Raw genomic sequence first — 12,243 nt, forward strand, 5'->3', positions numbered from 1 at the left:
AGCTGTGCTATTGCATTAATTATTTTTTCACAATTGGCAGTACCTAATGTGCAACCATATAAAATGACTGTGCAATGATCATCAGGTTATGTCAAGAGAACAAGTGTCATGGTGTAACTCATTGGTCAAATTTCTTTGCAGTTGTTTTTTGGATGTTGCTACGGTATGGAAAAAAGATGCACAGTCGTGAATGGGCCATTATTAACAAATCCAGAAGTATTATTTCAGAAGAAGTAAAGCACGGCCTTCAGACTACATCTTCATCTTACAAAGCCGTGTCATCTGCTCATCCTAGGAACTCCTCTTGCATTGAAATTATGTCTGTGCTGAAGAGGCTTGGCAGTGTTGCAAATTCTAATCTCTGGGATGTTTTTTTGGTACGGCTCCTGATGTCTATCGCGGTTATGCTCTATCATAGCAATTTTGTCTTGGGCCTTGAAGAAAGGTTTGGAATGAAGCCCAAACTCACTGGCTACCTAATTAGCTATGGTAGCACACTTGGAGTAGCTGCTGGCTTTCTCCTTGGACCTATCACTAAATATTATAGGCACAATACTTTTGCTATGTTATTACACTCTACTCTTCTTACCTGCCTGTTTATGTTTCTGTATTCTCTATCAGAAAGTCTTTGGACAGTCGTTTTGTCTTGTACATTTTTAGCATTTTCAACCACTGTGGGACGTACATGTATTACAGAACTTGAACTAATGCTGGGTGGGGATCATGCCAGTGGTATGCTCATTGGTGTTGGTCAGTCTGTTTCAGCTGTGGGTCGCATAATTTCCCCTCTCCTCTCAGGTGTTGTACAGGAATACAGTCCACGTGGCCCACCAATTCTTGGAAGCCTGTTGGGGATTTTAGCAGTTCTCATCATGGTCTTTAATAAGTCACGATATTCTGTCAGAAGGACCATGAAATTTAAAAGTATGTGATGACTTATTTACAGTGCTTTTCCAAAAAAAAAAAAAAAAAAGCCAAAAGACTCTCAAAGGATCAGTCCTCAATATAGGGAAAATAGAAAATTATAAAACAGAGTAATAACATTTTAAATCAAATTGAAATCCTTTAAACAAAAAAGAGGAACCCATGTTTTCAGCTTCCTCGTGTTTATGTGGAATTTGGACCAGGTTTTGATGGCACGCAATACCATATTTCAAACCTTTATTAAAGGTTGCATTGAACATCAGTGAAGAAAATGGAAGAACTGCCCTTCCAGCAGGTATTCACTCTCACTGAATAAAGGCTTTGAAGAGATGTAATTTGCTTAATGGCAAGTTGGTTGTTGAGCTTAATCCCCAAAGGATGACCTTGTATTAAAAAATAGCATCCATTTCTCAATCAGAAACATAGATTTTGTTCCAATTCTTCTAAAATGAGTATTGAAACTAAAAACTATTTTTGATCATTCAGTTAACAAGATTTCACCAAGTGAATCGAGCTCCTTTTAAAAGTACATATTTAAGTAGTCACAGTTCTGTTTGCATACAGTCTTCTTTCCTTTTCTTCATATCAAAGATCAGCTGCTTCAAATGAAACGTTTGTTTAATCAAGTCCCTCACAGTTTGAATACAAGCTGCTACTTATTTAATACAAATTTGACATTGACAAAGCCTTGCAAAAGTGTTCGCTGCTGAACACAATTTACCAACTCCATGTTAGAGCCTTCAGTATGAAGACTATTTCTTTGCAGTTGGAGAAAGGCACAGCTTGCATTCAGTGTGGTAGGTCAGAATAATACAACCCTGTTTTAGTATTTGGAGGAGAGGAGTATGATTTTGCAAAGGGAAATGTTACACCTATTAAAGAGAATTGATTTCACATTCAAACATTTATTAACAGTATGTTTAGATCTAACTAGATGATTAAAAGAAAATGAGAAAAAAGGGAAATATTCATTATGCTTACCATGAAATTCTGATTTTCTGTCATCAGCCTTACTCTTTTAAGTGTTTTTCAACTTTTGTATTGAATACTCTTCAACTCTGTGTTTTTCACATTTTAAAATATGTAGACTTTTATTCCCAGAATTACTCAGCCAGCAGGTTGAGAAACACTATTTTAGAACAACAGAGGGACATGTGCCTAAATTTTAAGTAAAGAAGTGCTAAGAGGATACAAAATAGTGCTTACCCTTTCTAAAAGTAGCCTGCAAAAGAAAGATTTGGATATTTGCTCTTAATGTAAGCTAGATTTTGTCTTTCTATATTATCGATATATATAACAGCCATATTCTTTTCTTACACAGATTAGAAGTAAACCTTACAAGTTAGGTAAGATTAATTCCCAGCAAACTCTACATCCATGACAAAGTTAAGATTTGCTCACAACCCAAATAATGCTCAACAAACTTTCTTGTGAAATTCAACCCAGAAATCTTGAGTTGGTTACTTAATATTATGTAGCAAAAGTATTTGGAAAATATTTAACATACTTTTGGAATACTTGAAAGCCTCTAAGAAGTTATACTCAGGGATTTTGTGCTGTGGTACTATTTGAGATGGTTTTGAATTGCTTTCTGCAAATGTTTGGTTTTAAAATTGCACTACAATATTGGTAATGGGAAATAAAAGGAAAAAGAAAACTTTAGATGATCTATATGTCATTTATTCAGTTGCAGTCCCATGCAATATATCAATGTATATATGTTTAGTATATATAGCATTCCCATTTCAAGAGGAATATATTACTTTCATTAACAGAAAACTATATTGCTCTTCAAATAAAGCAGCAAAAGTTTTACTGTCTTAATTAAACATTCTGAAAAGATTTTATTTTAGTAGGGAATCCTACTGTCCTGTTCTTATTATATCTCAATATATTATTTGCATCTTTGAGGTTTGGATGTGGGCAACAGTATGTTGGCTTACAATATTGTCTCTAGATTGGACAACTGCGTATTTGCATAGAATATTGCATAGGATATTTATTTGAACATGCACAAATAAAAATGAACAGTTGTGCTTGTGACATACTGGCCAAATATGCAAAAACTAACCAGTACTGTCCTTATTATTAGCAACTTCCTGGAGCCCATCAGGAAATACTGCTTCATCAATGGAACTGGAAGCATGCCCATTCTTCCAAATCTCATGGACAGAAGAGCCATTAGGTAATGTGGCTCCATGCCATGTAGAATTTTAAAAGTGACAACCAGCATCTTTACAGTGTTGTGAATATTGTGGGAGATTGAAGAACGGGTAAGGCTGAGGTGTAAGTAGTGTAACAGGAGAATGTTAGATTATAGACTTTGCTTATGGAATGGTTATAGAATTAGCTTAATGTATTGGTAAAGATGCATATATAAATAACTGGAAGAATGAAAAAAATAGTAAATAGTAACAGAGCCTAGATAGCTCTGCAGACAAGGCACTGTAATTTAACACCAATTAAAGTAAGTTCGAATCTTGCCAGGCTCAAGATTGACTCAGCCTTCCATCCTTTCCATCCTTTCTAAGGTAGGCTAAATGAGGACCCAGTGGGGGCAATAAGCTGACTTTGTATAAAATATACAAAAGTATGAAGGCTATTGCTTAACGCACTGTAAGCCGCCCTGAGTCTCCGGAGAAGGGCAGCATATAAATAAATAAATAAAAAGTAAACTTTATTTTAAACATTTTAATTTTTAAAATTTTTAAATACTTCTATTTTAAAATAGAAGTTTAAAATTCTATTTTAAAACTTTTAAAATACAGCCAGTTTAGTGTAGTTGTTAAAGTGCAAGGCTAGAAACCAGGAGATTGAGTATTAGTCTCGCCTTAGACATGAAAAAGCAGCAAGCTGACTTTGGGCCATTCATGCTTTCTCAGTCTAACCCACTTCACACGGTGGTTGTTGTGAGGAAAATAGGAGGAGGAAAGTGTGTTAGATATATTCACTGCTTTATTCATAAAAAACAATAAAAATGGATGGAAAACATTTCAGCAGAATTATGACTGAAAGTGTAACAAGTGACTGAGCAAAATTGGGGAAATGCAATGCAACAAAGCAGCTTCATGCTATGCAATGGATATGGAAATGAATGAAATGAATGAGAAAGTCATTGTATACTTGTTGATTTAGAGAAAGTATATGATAAAGTGAGGTTTGGATATGGATTGAAACATGGTTGCTAAATGCAGTGTGAGTGATGTATCATAGAAAAGCTTGCATGAGAACAAATTGAATGCTTAATTAATGGTTCAATATTGAGAATGGAGTACTTCAAGTATATGCAATTTTTTCTTGGTCATATGATACACTTATGGACAAACATAACATATGCTTGAGTTGACAGAATTGTTTTTCTTGGAAATGTCAGTGTGTACATACTTTTATATACTAATAATACGTTGTTAGTTGAAGGCACAATTGATTTGCAGCAATTGTTAGATTATGCTGCAATCTGGAGTATTGAGATGAAAAATAAGATATTGGGTACCATGGTAGCAGTGGTAACCAGGAAAGTTGAGTGAATAGCAAGTTATATGTAAATGATGAAAACTAATATTAGTAAATAGTGAAATATTTATGAAAACAGAAAAACGGATAGAAAAGTTTTAAGATGTGCTAATGCTGCTAAAAAGGTAGTAGGTAGTATGTGGTCTCTTGTGAAGAAGAAATGTTTGTTAAAAACAAAAACAAAAAAGGTTTCTGGTCATCTTGTATGAGAATGAGAATCATCTATGTATTAAATATCAGAGTAAGTAGCATGCAGTAGAAATGGGATGCTAAGAACTATATGTGGTAAAATAGGAGATACAGTGAGCAGTGCATGAATGATTGAACACAAAAATAAATTATCTGTCATGACCTGGGGCGTGGCACGAAAGCAACACAGCCAGAGAACAGGTCTAACTCTCCTTTATTGCTCCAACTTTGCCCCCAAACGTCCCCACATTTACTACAAGTCCTGGAGCAAAGCTCTCACGCACCTTCAGCAGTCTCTGGCTGCCAGTAGTCCAGTAAGTCAGGTTAGCCAAGCAGTATCCAGGGCCAGCAGTCCAATAAGCCAGGTTAGCCAAGCAGTAACCACAGCCAGCAGTCCAATAATCCAGGTTTAGCCAAACAGTAACCAGGTCAAGCAATCCAGTAAACCAGGTTAGCCAAACAGTAACCAGAGAAAGAAGTTCAGCGAAGCAGGCAAATAGGGCAAGCCCTTCAAGACAGAGAACAGTAATCTCCAGGATCGGCAAGTGCACACAAGGCTCCACAGATTCAACACTTGTTCCCAACAAATGCCACTCCCACCGGCATCTCCTTACATCTCAATCACCAGGTGTGCCTTTGAAGGGGGTGGGGCACTCTCTTCCCTTGTAGCCAGCTCAGTCTGTGTTGTTCTCACCTTCTCTCTTCTCTGCGTGCTCTAGGATCAGGAGGGGGTGGTCCTTGCTCTTCGTCTGACCTCTGCCTCTCCTGCTCTTCCCTGTCTGCAAGCCTTTCTGATCTGAAAAACCTTGCCCGGACTGACTCTGCCCTTCCCCAGTTTCGTCCAAGACCAACAGAGCCATCCTCTCGATCTCTGTTGGCTCTTGTTCCACCTCATCTTCCCCCGCAGATTCAGATTCCGACGGGGGCATGACATTATTACTGTAGATGAAATACTTTGAGATGGTTTGGTCAGATAGAATATACGACTGAGCTGAAAAACAACTATATGAAGAAAAAGTGAATGATCAAGAAGGAAGCAAAAACTGAGAATCTTATAATTCGGTTGAGCTAATGAGAATCTCACAAAGAGTAAAAAATGGCAATATACAAACCAGCATATGATCGTAATAAAAGCAAGAATGGTTTGCAGCAATAGAAAGAGCAATAGTACTTAGACTTATATATCACTTCACAGTGCTTTACAGCCTTCTCTAAGCGATTTACAGAGTCAGCATATTGCCCCCAACGATAATTTTACTGACCTCGGAGGATGGAAGACTGAGTCAATCTTGAGCCAGTGAGAATCAAACTGCAGGCAACCGGCAGGCAACAGAAGTAGCCTGCATTACTGCATTCTAACCACTGCTCCACCACGGCTCATGTGAGAGACATAGTGAATGTATTGGTGTATTCATCGGAATATTGAAATGTGTATGTATGTACTGCATGCATGTATGCACTGCAGTTAAAAACAAAGTTTGGAGATAGTTGGTCTAGTGGTTAAAGCACCAGGCTAGAAAGCAGGAGACCATGAGTTCTAGTTCTCCCCTAGCCTTGAAAGTCTCTCATCCCAATCCACCCCACAGGTTATTGTTGTGGGAAAAATAGGAGGAAAAACAGGTGTTCAATATGTTCACAGCCTTGAGTTATTTATAAAAATAATACAAAGAATAGAAAGAAATAAAATGAAATATAATAAAAAATACTTCTTTTAGTGGTCAGTAATGATTACATTCAGTGATAATGACATTTTCTGTTCTGTGAGTTCTTACAAATACTTTTCCTCTACAAAAACTAATTTCATTGTTACCTGTGAGACATGCTACCACAAAACTCTGTTTCTTACATTTCCACATTTTTATCTTGATGGAGAGAAATAGGAAGGGCATTCATGAGCACCAGCAGGAAATTTACCTTTTAAGGCTTCATCATAATAATTATTGGAGCTTTTCTACAAAGAATACAGAAAAAGGTGTTCAAGAGCTTCAGATTCATCTGAATGTAGAAAAAGAATTTCATTCTGCAAGTTTTTCATTATCAGGGTCCAGGTTTTGTTTAATCATGAAAATTATATCAACCTTAATTCATATTAGCGATTTATTTTCTAGCATGCCAAATTTTCCTTAAACTCCCATCAGTCAGGATTGTAGTAATGTGGCAGAATTATTCCTTGCAGCACTCCAAACGATCATAAAACATGGAAATTATAAATGTGTGCAAAATAATATGAGACCTTCAATTCTTAAGTTCTTTTGTGAGTTTTTGAATTTTTAACCATTCTTATTAAACTGTACAGCTGAGTCAAAATGGTTATAATTAGCAAATATTCCTTCATGTGGCAATAGTAGGCGACCGCCTGTAATGCAAATATGAATCAAAATTACAGGAGCAGGAAAAAAGTATACTGTCTCGATGTACAGTACAGCAAAACTCCAAACCACTTCTTTAATAGTGGTTTTAATAGTAATTTCAACAGGGTTGAAGTATGCTGCGTTCCTGTGTAACATGTGACTTAACCATATGCTGGATGAAAGTGTTAACATTGTACCAATAAATTAGGTTTGAATTTTCTCACATTGTCAATTTGGCTAATTCTGCAAATGTTACCTTATCCTGTTTCTTAATAGATATCAATAAAGAACATTTGTTCCCATTGCACCTTATCAATGTCCATCCAAAAGTCCAAGTAACTTTTATGTTGTCAAAATATTATCAGATTCTTCTCCAGAGATGGCCTGCATTAAAAGTAATAACATCAGCTGATAGCTGATATATTTAAAACAATGTCTTTTATGTTGACAAGAACAGAGTTTTCTATTCTAAAAGACCAAAGGAAATTATTTGTGTATTTACCAATAGATGGCACTAAAGACTTTTTTTCAGCCATTTAATGTTGAACTGAATTTCAGCTCAAAGCAACAGCGTCAAACAACAATGCACTACAATATTGTTACTATGCTTAGGCGGCCTAAGTCAAAAGTATAATGTATCACCATCACATATTCTGGAGCCCCATTGCATTTTTTTTTTTTACTATCCGTAGGACAATTTCATTTGTAAAGCAAATACTGATTAATTTAAGTCTATATTTCTAGCATTCTATCAAAAAGAGCATATTATTAGGACCAATAACTGTTTGGAAAACACTTTTGATTTGTGTTGATATAGCCTACAGGCTAATCAATAAAGCTAATCTAATAATGTTCTGATTTGTGATTAAATGTATGTATGTGGGTATGTACAATAAGTGCATTTTATTTATTTTTTCTTCAAATAGCAAACTATTTTCAAAGAAATGAGATCATTAATAATAGTGCATGTTAAGAGAGTATTACAGCAAGACTTTTAAAGACACTCCTGTTTGTCTTAAAGCAAAGATTCTTTTAATTATATTGCTGCTTTTAAAAAAAAAAATCTGTAGCTAGGGACACATAATTTCAAAATAACTTCAATATGTTTAAATAAATAAATAAACTTAAGACCATTAACTTAGTTAAAAGCATAATGATTGAAACCAGTAGTTGTGCTATTTACATTTCTACAGAATATTAGAATTTGGACTTTGAAGGCAGCCTGAATATTACATGAGTTGATGAGCAGAATAATCTATGCATTATTATTAAGAAATAATATAGACAGAAACAGTAAGCAATGGTTTACAGAGGATTGTACCTTCTGAATACATGTGGGGGTGGGAAGAGGAGCAGAATGAGCATTGTGCTATTGTGATCCAAGTCCCCTGCCCCATTTGTACAGGTCATGTTGCATATGGACATACAAATAGGGACAACCTTCATACAAGCTCCTATCAATATCCGTGAACAGATCTGTGATTCATAATAGCAAATCAAAGGAGTGAATGTAAGGAGTAAAAGATTGTCAAGAAAATAGTTGACAACTGTTATAGTTGGCTTTGTGGTTCAAGTATGCAGTTTTAATAATGTGCAAAATTTATTCCCTTTTATCTAAAAGTAAGCTCCTTTGAACCTTAAGAGCTCTGGTGACTCAGCAGACTAATTAACATCCACTTACATCTGCTGCCTGCAATTACTGCAAGTTCAAATTTCACCAGGCTCAAGGTTGACTCAGCCTTCCATCCTTTCTAAGGTAGATAAAATGAGGACCCAGATTGTGGGGGCAATAAGCTGACTTTGTATAAATATACAAAAGTAGAAAGGCTATCGCTTAACGCATTGTAAGCCGCCCTGAGTCTCCAGAGAAGGGCGGCATATAAATCAAATAAAAAAAAAAAACTACGAAGTACATGTACAGGGATTGTATTTCCAAATCAAGATAACTTTGTTCTTACAGAATCTTCTTTAAAGTATCCCTTACTGTGCGCTGGCACATTGGATATATTTTAACAGGACGGAAATTTTTAGTGTAATTCCTAATTAAAATCTGACTTTGTTTAGGACTACCTCTAGTGATGGTCTAGATTTTTCTGGTAGCCTTTCCTTTGAAGATAAGTCACATGTCAGGCATACAATATATAATTGATCAAAGTTGTCTTCATTGTATAATTTACATTATTTGGTCCCAGAGCAGCTAAGAATTTTTTCCTACTTGATTTCTGTCTAGATTTTCTTTCCTTCCTAACCACCCCCCACAAGTCTAGGGCCAGGTTTTTAATCCAACTGCCCTATTGCCATTTACATCAGGCTAATCTAGTATATGTACTGTTTGGGTGTTTGTATCTGTTTAGTAATTATTGCTATGATTATTCTCAGATTTATCTCTTGGCCTTTCAGCTTTTGATGCCTGCCGGGCTAATCGAGGTGGTGGCAGGGGCTTGACTGATCTGTCATCTTCAGTTGACTCTTCATTCACTGTGCCAAATGCTGGCCTTGGCAACAGTGGTTGCCGGAAGCCTCTTGTTGTTCCTTGAGGGTAGCTCGCTGTACCACCATTGTCTCTGCCCGTTTCATTCTTCCACTCAATTCTGCATTGTTGCTGACGAAGTCTTTGATCTCTCAAAATTTTTCCCGCTTGGGATTTTAAATTCAGCACCATGGTATGGTCAGATTCAGAATCACTGCTGTCACTTACTGCAAATTTAAAATATATAAATAGGTAGATAGATAGATATAGATATGTAGATACAAAATATAATAATATACTGTTGTGATAGGCTATTGCACAAAAACATAACATTCTCAAAAATGTTAAATATATTAAGTCAATTGGAACCATAGTCTTCACTGGATATTCTTTGCTAACAAATGTAATCACGTAAGGAGAAGAGCAATGTGCATTGGTTGGTACACTGAGTGGGAGCATATTTAATTGCCCAGAATCACTTCTCATGAGACAGGTGGTTATATAATTCTGATTAATAAAAATAAATATGTAAATCTTTCTGTAAAATGGTACACAGTGGATGGCAGATTGCCAGATATCCACATTTTTTTGCTTACATAATGTATATAATGAAGCTAATATATTCCTGTAAACATAGACACACTTAACCTGTGATCTACTTAAAATTCCAGGCACGCTCTTGTTCAGTGCCAATTTTGCATAATATTTATTTCAAATGACATTTTCCAAAGAGAGTCAGTGAGAAGAAAGGTTAGTATCACCTTTAACCACATTAGGCCATAAATACACCAATACACAAAAATAACGGCGGAAATTCTGTAAATGACCTTAAAGCACAAATTAACTATGGAATATGAGCCATGTTTCACCTCATTTGCATAATTAACATCATTGTTATCTTTACTAATTTAAAGCAAAGCTGCTTATATTATCTGAGAACTGGTACTTTTATTAGAAAAATTATAATGAACAAAGTTGTTCTTACTAGATTTATCTAGATTACTTGATAAAAGTTGTAAAAACAACTGAAGTGCACCTTTTCACGTCACAATTTCATCTAGATAAGAAACAGTTGTACTTAAACACAAACCAACATTACCAGATTCATCCTTTTCATTGACAGTTTTCTGGACTACATTTTTATAAAAGACTAAACTATTGTTTTTCCTATTATGTAACTTTACAATAAAAACAATTGTAGTGCTCTGGAACTTTATTGCTTCAGTCTCTAACCTTTAAGTAAACACTAGTACAAAAAAAGGACAATGAGCAACATCATAAAGGTAAAAGTTAAAGGTTTCCCTTGCACATATGTGCTAGTCGTTTCCGACTCTAGGGGGCGGTACTCATCTCTGTTTCAAAGCTGAAGCGCCAGCGCTGTCCAAAGACGTCTCCATAGTCATGTGGCTGGCATGACTCAACGCCAAAGGCGCACGGAACGCTGTTATCTTCCCACCAAAGGTGGTTCCTATTTTTCTATTTGCATTTTTTACGTGCTTTCAAACTGCTAGATTGGCAGAACCTGGGACAAGTAACAGGAGCTCACCCCGTTACGCGCCACTAGGGATTCGAACCGCTGAACTGCCGACCTTTCGATCAACAAGCTCAGCATATTAGCCACTGAGCCACCGCGTCCCCCAAGCAACATCATACTTCTGTTAAAATATAAGGAGCTGTCCCAATGAAAAGGAACAGATAAAAGAACACAACATTGTCATCATTCAGCTTTTTTCACCGAAGGAAACTTTTAAATTTGTATGTATCTCAAACAAGTTTTTAAAATATGAACATCCTAAGTATAAACCTAGTATGCAAGATTTTTTTATTAATATTTGGTTAAGTTCTCCAGGTTACCAAAGTAGCCATTTCAAAGAGAAAAGGCTACAGACTCCTCTTTGCTTGAAAATTATGTCCACATGACACTTTCCAGCACCATATATTATTGCATATTCTAGTTAGAGGATTTGAAAAATATTAGCAATATTGGAATAAATAGCGAAAGCACACAATGTTATGAATCTGTTTGAGATCCAAAGAATTGCAATATATGGACAGGAACAGATTGAACTTGTAATCACTTACATAACTGTTTGAATAATAGTATTGGAAGCAAATCCCTTTTTAAAAACAGTTCATGACATAATCTCCAATCCAATCATAGGAAGCGCTCGTTCAAATCTTTGAACGATCCCCAAATTAGCTCAGGTTATAGTCTTTGGAAAGCAATTCAAAAAAACTACAATAGTTTCTTTTACAGAATTGAAGGTGTTACAACAAAATCTCCATTAAATCTCCTACTCTTATTTCTGGCCAAACAGGTTTTGCAGGATTCTTTTTTTAATGGGACAATAATCAACAACAGGACTAAATAGATGGGTGTGTATAATAATAGGTAGAGATAATGCCATCATAGTCACATCCAGGATTTGCACAATTAAGCCAAATGCTCACATGAGCCCATTTAACCTACTAAATTCTAGCAAAAATTTCTCCGTCTTCTTACAGACAGAAAATAGAAGGCATTGCAATCATGCTGAAATTGTGCTATACAGTACACTTTATAGCACATGTCCTTAAACATACAGGTATGGTGTAAAACTTCAAAGAATTTAATTGACACGAATCTTTATAAGTACCCCCGTGGTAGGCCCAGATACTGTAAGAAATCGATGAAGTAATATTAGGGTCCCTCTCTAGTATGAAATGAGTAAGAACACAGTAGTCAATTATTAGAATATCTGACTGCACATTTTATTACAAACAATATGAACACACATGCACAACATGATGGATTCA

The 12,243-nt window shown here is 35.8% G+C and overlaps 2 protein-coding genes across 5 annotated transcripts in view; one reads left to right on the forward strand and one right to left on the reverse strand.

The window, feature by feature from the left end:
• Positions 1 to 12,243, forward strand: part of MFSD9 (major facilitator superfamily domain containing 9) — a 32,501-nt gene that overhangs the window by 18,511 nt on the left and 1,747 nt on the right. For 2 of the 4 annotated variants that reach the window (XM_070943315.1, XM_070943316.1), the window contains exon 6: positions 142 to 2,586. In XM_070943315.1, coding sequence (XP_070799416.1) covers positions 142 to 932 — 791 coding nt within the window. In that variant the 3' untranslated portion in view covers positions 933 to 2,586. Of the gene's footprint in view, positions 1 to 141; positions 2,587 to 3,016; positions 3,544 to 12,243 lie in introns of those variants that run through there. The other 2 variants (XM_070943317.1, XM_070943318.1) reach the window with 2 other exon arrangements.
• The window catches only part of LOC139316537 (sodium/hydrogen exchanger 2-like), a 40,969-nt gene continuing 38,053 nt past the window's right edge, over positions 9,328 to 12,243 (reverse strand). Inside the window, exon 12 of the mRNA XM_070943310.1 lies at positions 9,328 to 9,674. Coding sequence (XP_070799411.1) covers positions 9,328 to 9,674 — 347 coding nt within the window. The remainder of the gene's footprint in view (positions 9,675 to 12,243) is intronic.

This window comes from Pituophis catenifer, unplaced genomic scaffold (genome assembly GCF_029215685.1).
Source record: "Pituophis catenifer annectens isolate HBS135680 unplaced genomic scaffold, rPitCat1.0.hap2 SCAF_4, whole genome shotgun sequence".
NCBI lineage: Eukaryota > Metazoa > Chordata > Lepidosauria > Squamata > Colubridae > Pituophis > Pituophis catenifer.